The 23,447-nt window shown below is 40.4% G+C and overlaps 1 protein-coding gene across 2 annotated transcripts in view; it reads right to left on the bottom strand.

The window, feature by feature from the left end:
• ly75 (lymphocyte antigen 75) overlaps window positions 1-22,904 on the bottom strand; it is a 47,982-nt gene extending 25,078 nt beyond the window's left edge. Inside the window, exons 1-11 of one of the 2 annotated variants that reach the window (XM_002933278.5) lie at window positions 22,603-22,904; window positions 15,385-15,756; window positions 9,467-9,637; window positions 7,661-7,819; window positions 5,840-5,950; window positions 5,428-5,568; window positions 4,740-4,925; window positions 3,864-4,018; window positions 2,637-2,747; window positions 1,824-1,912; window positions 857-1,023 (exon numbers count right to left, since the gene is read on the bottom strand). In XM_002933278.5, the coding sequence (XP_002933324.2) occupies window positions 857-1,023; window positions 1,824-1,912; window positions 2,637-2,747; window positions 3,864-4,018; window positions 4,740-4,925; window positions 5,428-5,568; window positions 5,840-5,950; window positions 7,661-7,819; window positions 9,467-9,637; window positions 15,385-15,756; window positions 22,603-22,684 (1,744 nt within the window). In that variant the 5' untranslated portion in view covers window positions 22,685-22,904. Of the gene's footprint in view, window positions 1-856; window positions 1,024-1,823; window positions 1,913-2,636; window positions 2,748-3,863; window positions 4,019-4,739; window positions 4,926-5,427; window positions 5,569-5,839; window positions 5,951-7,660; window positions 7,820-9,053; window positions 9,227-9,466; window positions 9,638-15,384; window positions 15,757-22,602 lie in introns of those variants that run through there. The other variant, XM_018097580.2, reaches the window with a different exon arrangement.
• Window positions 22,905-23,447: the final 543 nt, after the last annotated feature.

The following is a 23,447-nucleotide window of genomic DNA, read 5'->3' as shown; positions in this document are numbered from 1 at the left end:
CAAGGAAAGTCTCCCATAGGGCTCAATGGCACTCTGCAGCTCCAACCCGGCCCAAGGAAAGTCTCCCATAGGGCTCAATGGCACTCTGCAGCTCCAACCCGGCCCAAGGAAAGTCTCCCATAGGGCTCAATGGCACTCTGCAGCTCCAACCCGGCCCAAGGAAAGCCTCCCATAGGGCTCAATGGCACTCTGCAGCTCCAACCCGGCCCAAGGAAAGTCTCCCATAGGGCTCAATGGCACTCTGCAGCTCCAACCCGGCCCAAGGAAAGTCTCCCATAGGGCTCAATGGCACTCTGCAGCTCCAACCTGGCCCAAGGAAAGTCTCCCATAGGGCTCAATGGCACTCTGCAGCTCCAACCTGGCCCAAGGAAAGTCTCCCATAGGGCTCAATGGCACTCTGCAGCTCCAACCCGACCCAAGGAAAGCCTCCCATAGGGCTCAATGGCACTCTGCAGCTCCAACCCGGCCCAAGGAAAGCCTCCCATAGGACTCAATGGCACCCTGCAGCTCCAACCTGGCCCAAGAAAAGTCACCATACTGAAGCTTGAATGAATCCGAATGCTACGAAAAAATCGCAACATTTTGCGCAACTTTCGGAATGGCTACGAAAAAGGCGTGACTTTTCGCGCAAGTTTTAACGCTACGAAAAAATCGCCAGATTTTACGCAACATTCGGATGGCAACGAAAAAGTTGCGATAATTTTCCGAAAAAATCGCCAAATACCGATCATTACGAAAAAAACGCAATCGGACGCATTCGGCCAGTTCGTGAGTAAGTAAATGGGCCCCTAAGTGTATCACAATTTGAAAGTCAGCAGAATTAACAAATGCCCCTAAATACCAAAACCTGAGTTACCTGGCTGGTGTGTGTTCCAGTTTGCGTAAGTCATATCCTCGGGGCCCTTTGTGGTTTCCCACCAATAATCTCCTGTATAATTGACATCTCTTAGACTGGTCCAGAAATATTTCTCCTCAGTCCTGCTTTGCTCCCGAATAAGGCTGTTCAGGAATTCCTGTTCAAATCTAACAGTACAGGGATTTTTAACCACAAATACATAGGAGTAACTTTGAATGGCGTATGAATGGTGTATGAGGTTTGATTATAATACGTATGCTAGTATTAGGGTATATATAATATTCATACACATAAAAATGTAAATATTTGTCTTTAAAGGAGATGGCAAGTTACAATTACTGGGGGGTGCCAAATGTTAGGAACACCCCCCCCCCCCAAGTGATTGTAATCACTTACCTGATACCCCAGGCTGGTACTCATGTTAGCTAAAAACTGCACCGTCCTTGGGTTCATGCACTAAGCGACCCTCTTCCCATATTTGGAATCCCGGGGCAGCTTTTCACTCTACTACACATAAGCAAACTTTGCGAAGGCAGAAGGAGCACCGCTCCTGGGTATCAGGTAAGTATCAGGTATCAAGTAGCCTAACATTTTGGCACCCCCCCCCCCAGTGATCAAGACTTTACTTCTCCTTTAACTGTTAAATCAATTGATAACAACCAAAATGGAACTTAAGGTGATACAGAACTTGGGGTTGTTCCTCAGGCTGTTATAAATATAAACATTAGTGGTCTGCAAAAGCAACCAGAGATGTTCCCACTAATAAGCCTTTAACATAATTATTACTCCCACAAATGCCGCCTGACACTGGTTGAAAAGCTTTAATCCACTAATCCACTTGCTGTCTGAGATGGCCTTAAAGCTGCAGTGACTGTACCGCACTATTGCCTTCTATTCTAAAGCGTGTGCCAGGGGGTGTGTTATTACAGTGGGCTTCAAACCCTTGCAAAATGAATCTGAAACCTACTTGTTTGTCACGGTGAGACTGCATTTGGCTCCAAACAGCACCTCATTCACATCGACCCTATAGCAGAAATGTCCATGTCTTCTCCAGCCCTGCAAAAATATCATTCTTTAATCTTGACCAAAAAACAGGACTGAAGAACTTTCTACATTACAAAGTAATGGGTCTCTATCCTAAATGGATGTTGCAAGAGTAGAAATGATTGTACATTTCATAGCAGATTAAAGTCTGGACTAATACCTCAGGCTGCCTATAGATAGCACATTGCTCCATTGTGTTGCGCACAAGGAAAATCTGCCTTTAGCACAAAGGTGCAGTGACAAACGAAACCTAGGCATTATTGTTAGCTGGAAGTTGCTTACTTGTGCCCTTTACAGATATGGGATCCTGTAACAGGATCTTTATATTAAAAAAAATAAATCTGTTTTCTCTGTACCAATACCTTGTACTTGATAGTAACCAAGCTGCACAAATCCATATTGTTTGTAAAACAATATTATTAGGTCTATGTAATGCTTAAATGATTTTTGGCAGGATTAAGGTATGGCAATATAAATGATGGACAGATCCCTTATTTGGAAATACCAGGGCCTGTGGGAATCCGAAGCTTTCACAAGGGAAAGGCACTTTCAAAAGACCACAGTAGTGCAGATTTACAGCAGGCAACAAATATCCCTATGTGCCACCACCCTAAAGATCCAACTTCTCTTAAGTTTTGATAACGAGAACTCCGTGCATAGGTTCTGTCAGTATTACTAACTGAACCTAATTTTATAGCTTTTAAACAAGTGGGATGTAAAAAAAAAAAGACTCTACCTGATCCTGCGGGCAGTCCACATCAACCATTGTAATATTATTATTTGTGCTTTTTTTCTTGCATATATACTTCAAACTCTCATTACAGGATCTGACATTCCAACGACCAGACTATTTGGAAGAAAACATAAACATAATATTACGCATATGTCCCATAGGTAATGATGCTCAGTGTACATCCTGAACAGTATTTTGTACTTCTCACAATGAATGACAACAAGGGCAGCATGCCCCATTGGACAGAGGTGTGCCATTCATATAATGTAAAGCGATCTGGTGAGCTGCAGTGAAGCACAGAGAGCACAGAACATGTGGAGTAAGTAAATGGGGTGAAGAGAGAAACAGATAATAAAGCTGAAAGGGGAAGAAAATAATAGAGGGAAAGGGTAAGAGATGAAAGGTAGTAAATGGGAAATGGAAGGTATGTCTGGAAACATGAACAAAGAGAGGGAGAGAACATGGGATGGGGAACAAAGAATTGAAGAAAGGAGAGGACAAGGAAAAGTAATAGGAATGTGGAAAGAAGAAAGTAGTGATAAGGGGAGAACAAAGGGGAATGGGTGTTACGGGGTATAGGGAAGAAGGTGGAAGCAGAAGAGAATGAAGGGAGAGGAAGTAAAGAGGGCTTATGGACAAATGATTTAGGAGAAGAGGACAACGGTGCCATCCATAATACCCCGTTCTCTTTATCTACATTGTACAAACTGGGGTGAGAAGTGTGTAGAAAGTGTAGAGAGCACAAATGTAAAAAACAAAAGAAAAGATAGAGGACAAAACTCCTTGAAAGAAGAAAAGGAGAAAATAAAGATAGAGGAAAAGACAAAAAGAAGGAGCAGAGAAGCAATTTTCTTTAAATGTTCAGTAAAACATTGTCATGGTTTTTTTTTTTTAGTACAAGGACCCTTATCTGTCTTGCGCCCAATGAAAATGTTGCCCAAGTCACAGAGTGTAGCATTTACAGGTTCAAAAAAGCCCTGTACTTAATCCCACTTCCACCCTCCCTTTCTTTCCAGTGGGTATGTATCATTGGCAGATACTGCCAGAGCTTCGTACAGAAGCAAACAAACCTCAAAAAGCAAAATTAAACATGCCTAAGAGCTTTGCACTTTGCATCTTATGCCCCATCTCTGTAGTATATAAAGCCTACAGTTTTTAAGGTGGTTGGCTTTATTATCCTGTCTTCCCCACAAAAAAATAATGTGGTTTGCCAGTGTGGTTCCTACTTACCTTTCCTGAGAAGGAAACACAGTTTGGAGCCTTTATGATTTTAACATTTGGTTCATTCCGATCCCAGTAGGTAAAGTTGGTTTCTGTCCCATCAGACCATTTAAATAAAGCTGGCGTATCATCATTTTTAAGCCCAGACCAAATGTCGTCATTTTCTGGAAATAATTATAACAAAATTAATGCATGAAAGAAAAAAACAGATTAATATAAAAGTATATATTAATAAACATATATATGTTTAGGACAACAGACAAAGACAAAGGTATCCTATTCATTAATTAATCAAATATGGGTGAGCGGAGATAAAAGAAGTCAAAAAGCCCTTACACTGTGCAATAAATGAAGTGAAACCTTTTTATAACATTTTTTTTAAATTACAGAAAAAAAACACCTTATCCTTTACCTTAATAACATATTAAAGTATGCAGGGATTTGCAGTCCAGCAACAACTAAATAATTTGTGGTTGAACAGTGCAGTACAGTAGGGTTTTGTATCCCTTTAGCTCTTACTCAAGGAATCAATGCAGAAGACAAGCAAATGACTTCTCCATGCCCATAAGACCAAATACACACCCAGAACTTTTTGTTTACAAGCTTAGCTATGTGCTAATCCAACAACTCTAGAGATGGCTTCTTAAGTCTGCAATTCCTACTATGGGATGGAGGGGAGTGAGAAAGTCAGTTAAATGAAAAGTCAAGACCTAAAACAATCTACGAAGAATATGCACCATTTATCCATGCTTAAGTATATTTACTCAGCTGGACCTTTAGAATAGTCAGATTGTAAACTTTAATATGAATCCAAAAATATGCAATTCTGAACCCCAAACACAGAAAGGAACTGATATCCAGCTGAAAAGAAAAAACTGAACGTACCAGTCTGAAATAACGTGACCACCAGTTCTATGTCTGCCAAGGAATGCATGCTGATGAGTTCTGCCTCTTCCTGCTTGCAGGACTCACTAGCGTTGCTCCACAAACGTTCTGGCTGCAGTGTATAGCAAAATCCATTATATGGGATCCAGTCTAAGTCACATTCAGTTTTAGTGAAAAACCAGGGATCTGTAAAAGATGATAACAAGTGTGTTCATGACTTTTGCGTGTATGTATATAGTACTCTCATAGAGGCCAACGCACAGGTACATAGGATCAAAATAATAACCACAAAAAAAGAACTGCACTGGTCTAGTGAAGTCTAAGCTCTTTGGAGACCTCACAAAGCTCAAATCACTGGTTAACCTAACCATAGATTTTCAGAGACAAGTCATTCCATTTAGAATTATGGAATGCAGGTAATGTGTTCATTACTACTTGCAACAGTGGTCAAAATGTTACTATTGGCCATGGAACACTTTCTGTAAACTCACAAGCTTTTAGATGGGGTTTGACATGTTCGACTTATCGAACATTCAAGTATTTGAACCATAACTATGACCATCATCATGAGAAGCAAAATAAAACTGGCAGCTGGACTTGATACTCTTCCAGTATATGCACCTCAACATTAATGCTAATCTAGTATTGCACACCAGCAAACGTAACATATTGTAAGAGCATCCCATACCTAGAGCCTCAGTCCTTGTGCCAATCTTCTTCTCACAAATATAAGGGAAAGTCCTTTCGCAGTTATAATTTCGCCAGCTGCCAGTGTTTGCATCGAGTGCCCCGCAACTCAGTCCATCAAGCCCAGAAAATCCAGTTATATCTGCGGGAGGAAAGGTAATCATTCATCAGAATGTAATTAATTTATGTATAGATTGATTTTGGAACATGAACTTTGTTGTAAACTCGAAAGGATCAGTAGATTGGTGGCCACTTTATATTAATTGGCTCAGTTAAACAAATGCAGACTGGTTCAGATCAACTCAAAGAGCAAATTATATAAAAAAAAAACAGAATTCTATTCAAACTCTGCAAGTCACTAAGACTGATTTGGCTCTCTAGTTGGTTGCAGTGCTTGTTAAGGCCTTACATACCGTTATCCCAGGTGATGAAAGCCAGAGGTGTATTGTCAGACCACTGCCAGCCTCCAGCCGTGTCTAAACGGTTCAGTCCAATCCACACCAAGTCAGGGAGGTTGTTCGTTGCTATAAAACAAGGTGTTAATAACAATAGCCTTCAAATTGCCATAAATACAATGTCTACATTTTTATAACTGACATGAAAGAAGCTTAAATATTGGTGCTAATGATATGGTACCCCTCTTTACAGGCATCAATTATCATTTTTACAGGAAAGGCCAGGTTTATTGAACAGTAGCAGCAGGTACTCCATTGGGTACAACAAATAGTAAGGCATTACTATCTGGTATAGGCAGAAAAATAATTACAGAGGTTCAGTCATCGTTACCAGCAGTTGGATATGCTTTAGTGTTCCAGATCCAGTGGAAGTGTCTCTGAGAGCGTCCCCCCACGTTATGCAAAGTATTGCCAGGAGAACCAAACAACCACTTTCTACACCTCATTCATAAGGTCCCTGTTTCCTGACATCCCTTAGGACACAAAGTTATGTTTAAGGCTCCCCAGCACATCCACCTCAAGCACCCGGCAGAGTCCAAAGAAGAAGACCCATGCTATTATATAAACTACAGGAAGGACATGGTTACAATATCCCTGGGTCAAAAAAGGACACTTCCTTCCCAAAGGGCATAAGTAACAGAAGTAGGACTTTCCTACAGCACGGGAAATAACCCCCCGGGTCCCCTACATATATTTCGTTCATCATACAAACAAAACAATTGTTGGATGAAGGACCCCTTTAAAATCATTAGCCACTTTTTCATGAGCAGCTGCACAAAAGAAAGGCTGGTTCCAGGTTTAATTGAATGAATACTTCTATAATTGTATTATACAGGGCCTCTGCTTTATCAATTGCTGACAGCTGGAGTAATTTGATTACAGAAGGGAAATATCTTTTAAAATAACATGGAATGGGTGCCACTGTCAACCAAAATCGAGTGTTCTGTCATTACGTTCTTTCTGCTTGAAAGACTAATCATAGCCAGGCAGCATCTGTCATATTCCCCTTACAAAGGGTTCATAGGAATGTACACAAATATAGCAATTCTTCATATTGGCCAAATCTATTCAATCTGTTTATCTACAACTTACCATCACATATACTGTATTTCTAACATGATTTCTTAACCCTGCCACAAACACTACAACTTTACTTTCTGTTTCACTCTGGGAAGAATATACTTTCAATTTGTCTGGCACAAACATGGTCGGAATGGCTTATCGTAAGACAGGGATCGGGGAATATCCCAGTGGGCCATCCTTCCTAATTTGTTCCACTGTTATTGTTCACTAGCACCAATGTTCCCTCTTAAGTTTATTTTAAACTTGTGTGTGCATTTTTTTAGAACTATGTGCTCAGGTCAGAATAAATGCATAATTAAGTGTTTTCAAACAAAATTCTTTGTGTGCACTAAAATTTGTGCACAACAGCACAGCTTAGAGGGAACTTTGCCTTTAAAGAAAAATGGGGTGAGTGAATGAGGAATAGGGAAGAAAAGCAGGAAAGAAGGGCCACAGTTTGGGCCTAAGGAAAGAAGGGAAGATAAAAAGATATTTGGAGAGAGAAAAGAAGAGAACAGGACTGGACTGGAAGAAAACAAAGAAGGAGGAGAGAATGGGACAACACAAAGCCAATTTAATACAGTTGTCATGTAATGTAGCTGTGTTATTAATACATTATGATGTCTAGTGGGCCTGTGGCAACCATTTCTCTGGTGGGCTCCCACTGGCACATGCCAACACTGGTAAAACTTAAACAGGAAGAATTACAAAACTTACTAGTTATAACCTGCAGTTCTTCTGGGGTTGAGATGCTCAGCAAATCAGCACCTTGGTTTTGGCAGGAAATGTAGGCTTCCTTCCATGTCAGGATGGATTCCATATTAAACTGGTAGCAGCTCTGAAGCTTCTCTGTCCAGCTTTCCCCACATCCATTTACTGTGAAAATGTCAACGACAAAAAAACTAAAACACTGCACAGAGAATGATAATCCAGTGCAAGGGTAATACAGCATTCAGGCTCAGTTTATGGTCTGTAAAAAAAAATGTCTTGTTTTGTATTAAACTAATAATGTAAGGGAAGAGTTTCATTTACTGAGGGGTTAATTGTTTACAGTAGATCTGTAGCAACTTTTAGGGTGTTAGGTAATATAAGGCACTAAGTTTCCCTAGGAACAATAATCCAGAGCAACCAATCAGCAGGTAGCATTTACTGGTCACCTGCAAACATATTATTTGTTGCTATGGGTTATTGCCCCTGGGCAAACTTAGTGCCTTTTATTATATAATGGGGGTGTTTTTCCCACCATTAAGTTGTACCTGGGAGTGAGTGGCTACAAGTGTTGTTATTAGGGTGATGATGTAATGAGGCCAAAGTTAATAAGTGGCATGGGATTGACAACATAATGGCACATGGGGTAAGCAGAGCACTTCTCAGGAGACTTACCCAGGTCCAGACTGGCAACCTGTGGGTTCTGGCAAATGCCAGAGGCTCTGCTGTAAGATCCCATAGACAGTCACTATTTGGTGGGCCGGTGGGGGGCTGTCTGGGCCTATTTTGAATCCAGGGCCTGTGCTTACCTTGATTCTGTTTGAGCTGGCTTCAAGACATGTATTTTTTTCTGTAAAAAGATCTTAACCTGGCGTGGATTTAAGGCAGGGCAATGTTATTATTATTCTAAAAAGGCAGCCCTAATTAGGTTAAAATTATGGGCTGGCCACGTCATGTTGAAATATGCTGGATTCTTGTATGATATTTGTTTATTAATGTTTGGCATTTGTTTTAAATACAAATAAAGATGCAACTATTTTTCTCCTCCCAATTAATTGTCTGAAGTGTTATTATTATTTATGGGATAATTTAAGGTGTAGAGCATACCTTTCTTATGTAGGTAAATACACAAATATCTAGGTAGTGAAATACCTACACTTAAAGACCGGTAATAATGTGTAGTAATTATGCATGTAAAATGTTCCTGCACAGAAAATAATTGTCCAATTCATTAACCCCCCCCCCCCATAAGGATGTGTGTTAGTGCTCAGCACTGTTTCCAACACTGAAAATAAATACGTTTACTGCAAAACTGTTTTACAAGAGGTGCCACTCACATGCCAAACTCCCCAAATGCTCCACCAGACCCAGTTTCCTGAGACGGAAAACCGTTTATCCTTACCTACAGGGTTGCTTAGAAGGATTGCCAGCCACCATGTTAGGCCGTGTCATATCATGCCAGAGCTTCCTGTGATTACCAGCAGGAGAATGGACACTGGAAGCCAAGACCAGTATGCATGGTCCAACTTGGGTCTCCAAAATCTTTCCAAGTCCAGTATTCCAGTTCAGCTACCTCATTCAAGCAGGCTATCACTCCTGTGCTCCTGTTGTAGAACTAATTGCATGTAGACATCATATAAGGTAATGGAGGACACCTGACACTGCAGGGCTTTGCTGCAATTAGTGTTTTAATAGTGTGTTCCACTACATGTTTCGGGCAAAGCCCTTTTTCAACTTGGGTCTCACAGCACTGGAAGGAAGCTCTGACAGGATTTGACAATATATATAAAATATATACAATATTAAAGAACTTACCTGGTTTTAAGCAATATCCCCATTTTCCATCTGTATCATAATTGGAGGTGGTGGCGCACCATTCCTGGGTGTCATTCGCTTCCTTGATACAGTCATGGTGAAAGGTTCCATTTCTTAAAAAGGGAAACTCACAGGCCACACCATTGGAATTGCCCTTACTAGTATATATAACTGAAAGAGAAGAGAATATCCAAGCAGTAGTCAGGCTAGAAATACCATTACTGCAGAATGTTGGGGTGGGAGATGGGCTAATCGCTTTTTCATTTTTTTCCTCATTTTTTTTATTTTAAAATTCGAATGTCTTACACTTGCTAAAAAGTCTAAACTGAAAAAGTCACAGCAGTGAAAAGTTGCAGAGAAGTCGTGAAAATTCTGAAATTTTCAACATTTTTCGAACTGTCGCACAAAAGTCATATACAATTTTCTTAAATTTATTAAAGGGGGATGCTAGTCCTGGAAGATTTAGAAGAGGTTTTGAGGTTTAGTGAACTATATAGTAGACAAAACTACAGAAATGGATTCATAAAGCCATACATGATGAAAAAAAACTTTTTTCTCAGTGCCCTAGTGTCCCAACTGATTCTTTAGTATGCTACTTTTATACTTGACTCTGGCATCTTTTAAGTTTAGAACGCCTAATTTGGGACTCTTGGGGGCTTTGGAAAAGGTAAATGCACCCTTTAAGAATCTTCCTCAATGGTCGGTCAGCTCCCTGTATACTATACTGGGCCAAATATTGGGAGCTGTAGTCTAGTAACATTAGTGAGGAAACACTGCTATGGCAGATACAGGTCTTTTTCAAAAAATTAGCATATTGTGATAAAGTTCATTATTTTCTGTAATGTACTGATAAACATTAGACTTTCATATATTTTAGATTCATTACACACAACTGAAGTAGTTCAAGCCTTTTCTTGTTTTAATATTGATGATTGTGGCATACAGCTCATGAAAACCCAAAATTCCTATCTCAAAAAATTAGCATATCATGAAAAGGTTCTCTAAATGAGCTATTAACCTAATCATCTGAATCAACAAATTAACTCTAAAAACCTGCAAAAGATTCCTGAGGCTTTTAAAAACTCCCAGCCTGGTTCATTACTCAAAACCGCAATCATGGGTAAGACTGCCGACCTGACTGCTTTCCAGAAGGCCATCATTGACACCCTCAAGCAAGAGGGTAAGACACAAAAAGAAATTTCTGAACAAATAGGCTGTTCCCAGAGTGCTGTATCAAGGCACCTCAGTGGGAAGTCTGTGGGAAGGAAAAAGTGTGGCAGAAAACGCTGCACAACTAGAAGAGGTGACCGGGCCCTGAGGAAGATTGTGGAGAAGGACCGATTCCTGACCTTGGGGGACCTGCGGAAGCAGTGGACTGAGTCTGGAGTAGAAACATCCAGAGCCACCGTGTACAGGCGCGTGCAGGAAATGGGCTACAGGTGCTGCATTCCCCAGGTCAAGCCACTTTTGAACCAGAAACAGCGGCAGAAGCGCCTGACCTGGGCTACAGAGAAGCAGCACTGGACTGTTGCTCAGTGGTCCAAAGTATGTCATTCGGAAATCAAGGTGCCAGAGTCTGGAGGAAGACTGGGGAGAGGGAAATGCCAAAATGCCTGAAGTCCAGTGTCAAGTACCCACAGTCAGTGATGGTCTGGGGTGCCATGTCAGCTGCTGGTGTTGGTCCACTGTGTTTTATCAAGGGCAGGGTCAATGCAGCTAGCTATCAGGAGATTTTGGAGTACTTCATGCTTCCATCTGCTGAAAAGCTTTATGGAGATGAAGATTTCATTTTTCAGCATGACCTGGCACCTGCTCACAGTGCCAAAACCACTGGTAAATGGTTTACTGACCATGTTATTACTGTGCTCAATTGGCCTGCCAACTCTCCTGACCTGAACCCCATAGAGAATCTGTGGGATATTGTGAAGAGAAAGTTGAGAGACACAAGACCCAACACTCTGGATGAGCTTAAGGCCGCTATTGAAGCATCCTGGGCCTCCATAACACCTGAGCAGTGCCACAGGCTGATTGCCTCCATGCCACGCCACATTGAAGCAGTCATTTCTGCAAAAGGATTCCCGACCAAGTATTGAGTGCATAACTGAACATAATTATTTGAAGGTTGACTTTTTTTGTATTAAAAACACTTTTCTTTTATTGGGCGGATGAAATATGCTAATTTTTTGAGATAGGAATTTTGGGTTTTCATGAGCTGTATGCCACAATCATCAATATTAAAACAAGAAAAGGCTTGAACTACTTCAGTTGTGTGTAATGAATCTAAAATATATGAAAGTCTAATGTTTATCAGTACATTACAGAAAATAATGAACTTTATCACAATATGCTAATTTTTTGAAAAGGACCTGTATATGCCCCCATCAATTCAACCCACTCTCCCCACCCAGATCTGTTAATGCCCACACGTGGGGGTTATGAGTAGGCTTCAAAATGCAGCTTTGCTTCACTTCCTTGATATGTACGAATGTACTGTATCATTCTTATGCATGTTATTTGTAGTGCTAATTAAACTGCTTTCATACCCAACCCCATTGGTTCCATGTAGGGGTGAAAGAGCAAGCCAACCCAACCATGAACAGTTTAGCATTTCTAGAATGCCATGGTACATATACATACGAGAATACTTTATGGATGTGCAAAGCTGATCATGAAACCTTTAAAAAAGAAAGTGCTAAGGGCGTGATCTTGTTTTAGAACCACAGTTCTATATGAATAACAATTCCATCGTTTTATAGGGAATCAGTTAATGTATGCCTTGCTGAGCAAGTCTAACCTGAAAATCTAATGTGAAGAGATATGTGAAAGGTAAAACTGAGGGACACTACATTTACCACATTTTTGTTTGCCAATATTACACTGCAATCAAACCTTAGAAGGCTGGATATAGTGCTCTTCTGATCCTCTTGGATTATATAGGAGACAAAACTAAAACTCTGCTCAAGAAACCAAAGTAATGGATTCATAAAGCCATGTATGATAAAAATCCTTTTTCCTCAATACCCTAGTGCCCCTACTGATGCAATAGGATTCTTTAAAATGCTACGTTTATACTTGAATCTGGCATCTTTTATTAAAGGAATACTGTCACGGGAAAACATGCTTTTTTCATAGCACATCAGAAAATAGACCTTCTCCAGCAGAATCCTGCATTGAAATTAGGGATGCACCGAACCCACTTTTTTGGGGTCGGCCGAACCTCGGAACCCACCCAGCAGGACTCGGCCGAATCCCGAACCGAATCCTAATTAGCATATGCTGATTAGGATCGGAAGGGGTTAAAAATCACTGTGCGCTTTTCGTAGCTGATTTAACCCTTTCTGAATTCTAATTAGCATATGCTAATGTATGCTAATTAGGATTCAGTTCGGCCAGGACCACAGATCCGCCCGAAACCGAATCCTTAAAAAAACCGAATCTGGGATTCGGTGCATCCCTAATTGAAATCAATTTTTCAAAAATGCAAACAGATTTTTTACATTTAATTTTGAAACTTCACAAGTGGCTAGCCATATTCTTCTGAAAGCTCAGACTCAATGCACTGAGATGGCGCCTACACACCAATATTACAGCTACACATACATTTGTTGGTTCAAAAATAAAATTTAAATTGGTACATTTTTGCTATGTAAACAGTGTAATTTACAAATAAAAAGTACAACCATAAAAATCATGACAAATTCCCTTTAAGCTTTTGAAAAGTAAATATAATTTTAAGCAACATCAATTAAAAAATATGTTGCCTTTTTTTATGATCTTTAATGCAATAATATGGTTTGGAACAGTCCCCTAAGCCCTGCCCCCTGTTCCCCTGCTGATCTGGCTGGCTACTTTGAGACTCAAAAAACACATTAGTCGCCTGTCCTCAGCCTGCCTTCAGCCTGCATCCCCCCAATCCCACAATTCCCTGCACACGCAACGTCAATAAGGAGAGCAATGCATTGTGGGTTATGTAATTCCTGCATGCTGTCAGTAAGCTGTGGAGAAGTTGTTACAATTTATAACATCAATGGTTTAGTCCCTCCTCCCCTGCCAGGATTTCAAATGATGCGGAAAGAGAAGAACTGTTTTGCAGCTGGAGTACAGCATTTAAAAATGGTATTTATTCATACCTTTTGAAGCAACAGATTACAGTGATATGTATATTAGGTTTTTCTGTGTTGTGTGGGGCTCTGTAACAAATTTTGGTTTGGAAGCTGGAGTTCCCCTTTAATTCATTGCATCATAAGTTGTGCCACTTTACTCATAATATGCTTATATGCTTTGCTTATACAAAACAGCATGTCTAGGACAGAATTGGACCTTTGCAAATTCCTTGTATGCAATATATTGTTTTGCATATGCACCTTTATATAAAACATTGATCTCCCCATGTTCAGTAAATAATAAGACCCAAGGGAGGGGGTTGGTGTATGCAGCAAAACAGGCTTGTGATTTCTGGTGACTTGTTTGTCTATGTCCCAAACTCATATTGCAGTGTGTGTAATGAAAGTAAACAAGGAAGCTGGTTTGCACAGAAGCCATTGTAAAGCATTATTATTATTAAATTATGGGCATCGCAACCGCCATAGATAGGCCACCTTTTTACTAGCCTGTCTCGAGGGAGGAAGGTGACATCACAGGGGGTGGGTAGAGGGAGTTTCAGAGGCGGGGAGTGGGCATGTCATGAGTGGGGAATAGGCGTGTCAGGGATAGAGAATTTGCACCTTGGGATCAGTGGGGAGGTCCTGGTCATGGAGAGGTGGTCACAGTACTTAAAAGTAAGTGGCTGATACCCTGGACCGGTGCTCCTGTAAGCAGAGAACTGGGTTCCTCTCAGCCTGCACCACTGAGTTGTCCTATTCCTGCTTCTTCCTTCTTCACTTGGGTGCTCAAACACACAAATGCTTTATCTTTTAGGCTTCTGGTCTCCTTATCTTTCCCTTATAAAAATGCTATCTCCAGATAGGGAAACCATACAGCTTTCCTTATAAAAGTATGCAATAAAGTATAAAACTAGGATGTGATTTACTGTGAAATTGTATTTTTGCTATAAAATGTGTGCACACTCTCCCCCCATCCCTTCTCTCTTCTGTACCCCCCACCTCCCCAAATTAAAAAGTTATAAATAAAGATTTAAAAAAAAAAGTGGAAGAATGGGATCGCTCCCTGGTGCTACCTAAGAAGAGCCTGGACCAGGGCAATTGTCTGCTAATAGGAGCACTGGACAGAAGTATCAGGTAAGTAAATACAATCACTGGGGGTGCCTAACTTTTGGCACCCCCAGTGATTTTACTTTTCCTTCTGTAACTGGGGTAGGAAGCCTAAACAAACATGGGGAGATCATACAGACTGCATGCAGTGAACTGGCTGGAATCAAAGCCAACACCCAGCTCTGCTGAGAATCCATGATTATCATTATACAGGTATGGGATCCCTTATCTGGAAAACCCGTTATCCAGAAAGCTCAGAATTACGGAAAGCCTGTCTCCCATAGACTCCATTTTAATAAAATAATTCAGAATTTTAAAAACTGATTTCCGTTTTCTCTGTAGTAATAAAGCAGTACCTTGTAACTGATCCCAATTAAGATATAAATAATCCTTATTGGATGCAAAACAATCCTATTGGGTTTAATTAATTTTTAATTGATTTTTTAGTAGACTAAAGGTATGGACATCCAAATTACAGAAAGACCCCTTATCCGGAATACCCTTGGTCCCGAGTATAATGCACAGTGTGTGACACAGTACAATACATATGTTAGGGCCCAGACCACTAACCCCAAATTATGTTCTGTACTAATACATTCACACATCTTCCATTACACCTAACCACTCGCAGATACTTTATCTGCAATGGAGATTTAAACAATAGTCAGGACTTGGGCAAAGCTATGAAACGATTACAAGAAGACATACCGTGGTATGGCAGGTCACAAATGCTTTCAGGGGTGTTATCCCGTATCCACGTATCATTGGACGAGAAGCTTGCAGTCACAGCTCCATCCTTTTCTCTCAGTCTGTATTGTGACGCCCCATATATAGACCCATCGTGGCATCTCCACCACAGCATTAACTTCGAGTCGCATGGAACCATTTTTAAAGGATCCTGCGGACTTGCAAGGTTAATCCCAAGGCACATCTGAGAACGCAAGTGGAAGAGTCGATGGCTGGAGACCCATTTCCATAACAGGGCCTCATTTTCTTCTGAACAGTTGGCAGTTGAGATCCGACTATTGTCATACTGGAGGCATTTCCGGCTCTGTTCATGGAGGATGGTGAAAGCATGATCTAGGTAAAGTAAAAAAACAAAAATTATGAAACAATATATTAATCTTTTTCCAATTAATTATTATCAATAACCCAGTAACTGTACATGGATGAGTGCATAATTATTTTCCATAGGTTTTCCCCTAGTTTCTTTTCTTGGAACTAACTGGTTCATCCTGTAGCTGTAGTCTTGCCTAAGCTGACACCGTCTCTAGCTGGCCGGCCATAACCTGTTTGTAAATGACAGAATAGAATGCATTCCAAGAGGATGTCTTTATCTCAAAACTCTTTTCTTGCACAAAATCCAATATAAAAATAATACTATTGACTATAAGATTGCTTATCATAATATAGTGAATAAAGTAACCTCTACTGTAAAATATAGGGATATTATAAGTCACCAAGGAGTTTCATGACCATATAAAAGCCCAAGGCCGAAGCTCATATTTGACAACAGGGGGTACTTTATTATAATATACACGTTTCAGTGAGTCATGTGACAGAAATTACATTACTATGCTCCAATTATAACTGATGACATCACTAAACATCGTTTATAAGGATATCATTTACAGTTTGGTCCCACAGGGAAATGACCAAATCTGTATATTATATTATCTTTAAAACAGAGATTATATTACAACTGCTGTCTCTATTATACAGACTGTACAGTTAAAATAGCTTTTAAGAATTTATATGAAACCTCATACGCTAATAACTGGGTCTTAGGGGTGCTACTGCCATGAGGAACTCACCTCAGGCGGCAGCATCCCCATAGTAACAGTACAGGTGTGGGACCTGTTATCCAGAATGCTCAGGACCTGGGGTTTTCCGGATAGGGGTTATTCCGTAATTCAGATCTACGACCTTAAGTCTACTGAAAAAAATTATTTAAACAGTAATTAAACCCAACAGGATAGTTTTGGCTCCAGTAAGGATTAATTATATCTTAGTTGGGATCCAGTATAAGGTACTGTTTTATTATTACAGAGAAAAGGGAATCATTTAACCATTAAATAAACCCAATAGGGCTGTTCTGCCCCCAATAAGGGGTAATTATATCTTAGTTGGGATCAAGTACAGGTACTGTTTTATTATTACAGAGAAAAAGGAAATCATTTAACCATTAAATAAACCCAATAGGGCTGTTCTGCCCCCAATAAGGGGTAATTATATCTTAGTTGGGATCAAGTACAGGTACTGTTTTATTATTACAGAGAAAAGGGAATAATTTAACCATTAAATAAACCCAATAGGGCGGTTCTGCTCCAATAAGGGGTAATTATATCTTAGTTGGGATCAAGTACAGGTACTGTTTTATTATTACAGAGAAAAGGGAATCATTTAACCATTAAATAAACCCAATAGGGCTGTTCTGCCCCCAATAAGGGGTAATTATATCTTTGTTGGGATCAAGTACAGGTACTGTTTTATTATTACTGAGAAAAGGAAATCATTTTTAAAAATGTGAATTATTTGGTTAAAATGGAGTCTATGGGAGATGACCTTTCCGTGATTCTGAACTTTCTGGATAAAGGGTTCGATACCTGTACCAGGGGAAGCAAAGTGTAATACCTGGTAACTTTAATAGCTGAATTTCTGGTTTAGTGCAAGGTAAGCTCTGGGGACTGAGGGGGTTGGCATCACAGGAGCCAGAAAGTCCCCTACTTGGTCTGAACAAAGCTTGGTCTGAACAAAGGAACAGTAACACCAAAAAATTTTAGAGTTTTAAAGTAAATGAAATATAATGTACTGTTGCCCTGCACTGGTAAAAGTTGTGTGTTTGCTACAGTATCTCTACTATAGTTTATATAAATAAGCTGCTGTGTAGCCATGGGGGCAGCCATTCAAGCTGGAAAAAAGGAGAAAAGGCACAGGTTACATAGCAGATAATGGATAAGCTCTGTAGAATACAATAGTGTTTTATCTGTTATCTGCTAAGTGCCTGTGCCTTTTCTCCTTTGAATGGCTGCCCCCATGTCTACACAGCTACATTCTTTATATAAACCATAGTAGTGTTTCTGAGGCAAACACCCCAGTTGTACCAGTGCAGAGCAGCAGTACATTATATTGGATTTTCTTTTATACACTTGAATTTTTTGGTGTTACTGTTCCTTTAAGCTAGGGCTTGTCCATAGGGAAGCCTTATGAATACAGAGTTATTGAAGGTAGACAATCTGGGAGCGGAAACAGCTGAACCTTCAGATGCAACTCATGGGGCAGGGTGCTAATTGCAAAATACATGAGCTCCACTGCCTATTGGGAGGCAAATCAGAGCGAGCCAATTAATCAGGGTGAGCCAGAGTAAAGCACATGCTTAATACAGACAGCAGGCTAAATAAAACATACAGTATGGCATTGCTGCATCTGCCATTATTGGTTACATTGATATAAATGAGTGGAAAACTAACTGTAAGCAATAGTCTTAGGGGTGATTTATCAAAATTCGAGTTTGCATTATTTTCACAATTTCAGAAAAAATGCACTAAAACAATGTGAATATACTCGAAAATATTAATAAAAACCATGAATAGTCTATATTTATTCATTAAAATCACTGAAAAAACTAAGCAAGTAAAAGCTGGTACGGTTCAGTTAAAGTCAATGAGAGTTGTCTCTAACAACTTTATTTATTTTCCCACTTATTAAAACATTTGAGTTTTCTAGCCTCACTGAAATTGAATGGAACAATGTGCCAACGTGTTACTTTTTTCTGAGACAAAACACGTGCAGGAACAGTCAGGTTTTTTTCTTAAATAAGCTAGCGCCCTAGAAGAAACGTTGCACGAGTTTTGTTACAATTATATTTTTCACAAACTCGAAGTGTGTTTTTCACATATTCATTGTTTTCTGTAAATTTCCTTGTCAGAGTTTTCATCGCTACATGTGACTATAAACAGTGACAGATCTGTTTACAAGAAACATTAGGAGCTGGATCCGCCTGACCATAAAAAAAAAGCTAACATGATGCCATATAAACAAAGGAACAGAAAGAAGAATAAGAACAATGTAGATGATGGAAAAAGTTAAGGAGGAAATAAACCCATCAAAATAATAATAATATACTGTGGAAGATAATTTTGCTAGGGAGGGCCGAGTTGGTTTTATTGTGGCGCACACTCCATATCAAGGTTAAAGGTTGCTGGAAGCAACATAGTGCTGTTTAGTTATATACTGCTACAAAATGATTTTTAAAGGGAATATTTTTGGAGACATCCCCTTCCAACTTCAGCTGAGGAACAAAGAAGATGGAGTCAGATTTATACGTATCAGATGGGATTCTTATTGGCAGTTTCTCTTGACCCTGCAGAGCTGGAAAGAAAGATGTACTGAGCATCGTTACTTTAAGGATACACACTTGGTAATGGGTACTAAAAACCAGCAAGCTTGATAATATATTGGAGTATTCTGGGAGTTGTAGTTCACCAACATTTGGGTGTAGTATTGTTGGCCAACAGTGCCTTTTTACCCTTTAGGTAGACAGCAAAAAGGGAAAACAGGTCACTAAGTAACAGGTCATTTAATAGGCCATGGGACAGTAATGCTGCTAGGCACTCAAGCAGGTCTGGACTGAAAGTCAAAAAAGGCCCAACAGAGAGGCCCAAACAGCCCACACCAGGCCAATAAATAGTGACTGTCTATGGCAGGGGTGGCCAATATGTCGATCGCGGTCCACCAGTCGATCCCCCATGGATTTCTGGTGGACCATGATGAAGCTGGGGATGCGAAAGTGCTGCGTGAATGCATACGTACGCTGCGTCGTGTACGTACGCATTCACGCCGCACTTACGCATCCCCGGATTCATCGGTCAATCGCGGACTAAAAAAGTCTTGCCACCCCTGGTCTATGGCATCTTACAGCAGCCCCTCTGGCATTTACCAGAACCCACAGATTGCCAGTCTGGGTCTGTACTCAAATCACCCAGGATGCATGCTCAGAATTATATACAAGCACTCAACTATATTTTCTCCTTATTTTCATATAATCTTCTCTTCTTCCCCACTCTTTCTTTTTTCAGGTATGGAATCTCTTATCCGAAAAAAAACGGTATCCAGGAACTCACCACATGACCAGAGTCAGCAAAACAGGCAGTGTCAATCAAACAATACTGTATCCCTATTAATAAGAATAGACATAAGGAGCCTCTTTGTCTTTGCAAGTCTTAGCACTCCCTTGTTTGTGGATAGTGCCCCCCCCCAGCCCCTAACTAATGGCTGCCATGTCAAGGCAGATATTTCTAATTACGCTGCCTCCAATGTACGATCATCAGCCTGTGGACATGTATAATGTGGATGCTGGTAGTTGTAGGTCATTAACAGATGTGAAGTCAGAGGCGGAGAGTCTCTGCTTTAAAGGGGAACTATTATTACAAACCTAACATGCATTGGGGCTGGAAAAGAGCCTATTATCCAATGGTTAAAGGGGTTCTAAACCCAACCATAATTGTGTCCCACTGCACCAGCTAGATCTCTATAGATGTTGCCAAAAAAAGTAATTATAGATGCAAGAAGATTCACCAATAAAAAATCTACTGACCAAGAACTTCATTATAAATGCAAAATAATTCAATAGTGAGAATACTGGTTACTATTTCAGGCATCTTGCAATTATCTTACATACTGAGATTATTATGTAATTTTGGCTTCATTATGTTACACTGAAATCAGCCATGGGGATAAAGGACAGACAAGTCCGATGCTGAGAAACCGAGCTTCCAACTCCAGATTTAGGAACAAAAAACATGAAGCCAATTTCCTATCGCTTAACAAGTCTTTCTTTAATTCTCAAGTTTGATTCCTGTGTAATATAATAACGGCGAAATTGACATTATATCAGACACAGTGTTGGGAATCAGCATTCTCACTGGTCATTTTCTTTGCATTTATAATGAAGTTTTTTTTTGTTGATCATTAGAATTCTCATTGGTAAATTTATTTGCATCTGTAATTATGTTTTCCAGCAACTTCTACAGCAAAACTCAGGTCACGCAGTGGGACAGTGTTTTATTTGGGTTTACAACCTCTTTATGTTACATTCCTCTCACAAAGCAGCAGTTATGTTTTGTTTTATGACTAAGAGTTTATACATTACTTATTTACTGTATACAGTTTCTGCTACAACAAATGCTACCAGTTGAAATTCCCCTTTAATGTATTACTCCCCTGCCAAAATGCACCAATTACTAATTTACTATGCTGGCAAACAAGGCCTAGAGTCAGCACCTCTTTAATTTTCCCAAGAGATAGGGAAATTCCATGATTTAATTCACAAAGAAAAAGAAAGTGAAACCAAGTTACCAAAAATGGAGCCCTGGGGATTTTAACACAGGGGGTGCCCCAAGCTCTTTATTGGATAATATAGGTTAGGGGGGTTCAAGCAACTGGAAGCCTTAATAAATAATAGCCAGACTACACAACCCTGTTCTTGCCCTCTTTCATAGGAGCAACAAAGCACTCTGTGCCACCTTAATTGTGCCCACACTATTCCACCCTTTGTCTGCCATGCCCTGAGAGTGGCTCTGCATAAGTAATATATATTACCAGCATAAAAGCACTCTGTGCCACCTTAATTGTGCCCACACTATTCTACCCTTTGCCATGCCCTGAGAGTGGTTCTGCATAATATATATTACCAGCATAAAAGCACTCTGTGCCACCTTAATTATGCCCACACTATTCCACCCTTTGTCTGCCATGCCCTGAGAGTGGCTCTGCATAAGTAATATATATTACCAGCATAAAAGCACTCAGTGCCACCTTAATTGTGCCACACTATTCCACCTTTTGTCTGCCATGCCCTGAGAGTGGCTCTGCATAAGTAATATATATTACCAGCATAAAAAGCACTCTGTGCCACCTTAATTGTGCCCACACTATTCCACCCTTTGTCTGCCATGCCCTGAGAGTGGCTCTGCATAAGTAATATATATTACCAGCATAAAAGCACTCAGTGCCACCTTAATTGTGCCCACACTATTCCACCCTTTGTCTGCCATGCCCTGAGAGTGGCTCTGCATAAGTAGTATATATTACCAGCATAAAAGCACTCTGTGCCACCTTAATTGTGCCCACACTATTCCACCTTTTGTCTGCCATGCCCTGAGAGTGGCTCTGCATAAGTAATATATATTACCAGCATAAAAGCACTCAGTGCCACCTTAATTGTGCCCACACTATTCCACCCTTTGTCTGCCATGCCCTGAGAGTGGCTCTGCATAAGTAATATATATTAGCAGCATAAAAGCACTCAGTGCCACCTTAATTGTGCCCACACTATTCCACCCTTTGTCTGCCATGCCCTGAGAGTGGCTCTGCATAAGTAATATATTTTACCAGCATAAAAGCACTCATTTGGCACAAATTCTGCCAAAACTATATTACTCTCTGCTAGCCTAAGAGTTACACTGTGTATGTAATAGATATTGGCATTATCAATGCACACTGTACCCCCTTAATAATTGATGCCACCCTCTTGCCCACACTGTGCCACACCCGTGCCCTCTTTCTGCCATTCCCTCAGACTGACCTTGTATATGTTACAGCTATTAGGGGTATCAATACACATTCTGCCCCTTAGTGCCCAACCAATACCCCCCTGTCACTCACCCAGTGCCACCCTGTGCCCTCTTTCTCCCATGCAGCAGGACTAGTCATTTATATAAGCGATATTCGGGGCACCAAGTAACATTGTGCCACCTTACTAACTATGCCCACACTATACTGCCCTTTGCCCACACCCTATGCAGCCCTTTGCCCTGTGTCTCGGCGCTGCCAGCCTCCAGCAGACACTTTCCTTAGCCCCTGAAAGTTCTGCCACACACGCCCATATACTCAGCACATTACGCACAATAGAAATAACTACATTACCTTTCGCTCCATGAGAAGCTGCGATATACAGAGCAGTACAGACTGTCAGCAGCCACAGCCGTGGGACCCCCCGGGACCCCATACCCGAACCCTACAGCTCCAATAACAAATACAATACGAAACCAGAGCACAGGGCAGCTTCCACCTTCGCCCCGCCCAAATTATTCCCATGCACCGAACCTATTGGCTGAATTTAATTGGACCAAAATAATATTTTGTTTGGTTGGCGAACTTCCGCGTCATTTGTTGCCAGGCGACTTTACTAAACCCTTGTTGACAATGAGGAAGCGGGCTATTTCCAGCCTCTGACAAAATTTAGGTCCTACAGGTATGGGACCTTTTATCCAGAATGCTCCGGACCTGGGGTTTTCCTGAAAATTGGTCTTACCGTAATTTTGATTTCCTACCATAAGTCTGCTAAATAATTTATTTAAACAGTAATTAAATTATAGGATTGTTTTGGCTCCAATAAGGATTAACTATAACTTAGTTGGGATCAAGTACAGGATCAAGAAAAGGGAATCATTTAACCATTAAATAAACCCAATAGGGCTGTTCTGCCCCCAATAAGGGGTAATTATATCTTAGTTGGGATCAAGTACAAGTACTGTTTTATTATTACAGAGAAAAGGGAATCATTTAACCATTAAATAAACCCAATAGGGCTGTTCTGCCCCAATAAGGGGTAATTATATCTTAGTTGGGATCAATTACAGGTACTGTTTTATTATTACAGAGAAAAGGGAATCATTTAACCATTAAATAAACCCAATAGGGCTGTTCTGCCCCCAATAAGGGGTAATTATATCTTAGTTGGGATCAAGTACAGGTACTGTTTTATTATT

The sequence above is a fragment of the Xenopus tropicalis genome, chromosome 9, assembly GCF_000004195.4.
Source record: "Xenopus tropicalis strain Nigerian chromosome 9, UCB_Xtro_10.0, whole genome shotgun sequence".
In the NCBI taxonomy this organism is placed as follows: domain Eukaryota; kingdom Metazoa; phylum Chordata; class Amphibia; order Anura; family Pipidae; genus Xenopus; species Xenopus tropicalis.
The sequence above is the reverse complement of the archived record's forward strand: the minus strand, read 5'-3'. Positions and strand labels throughout refer to the sequence as shown.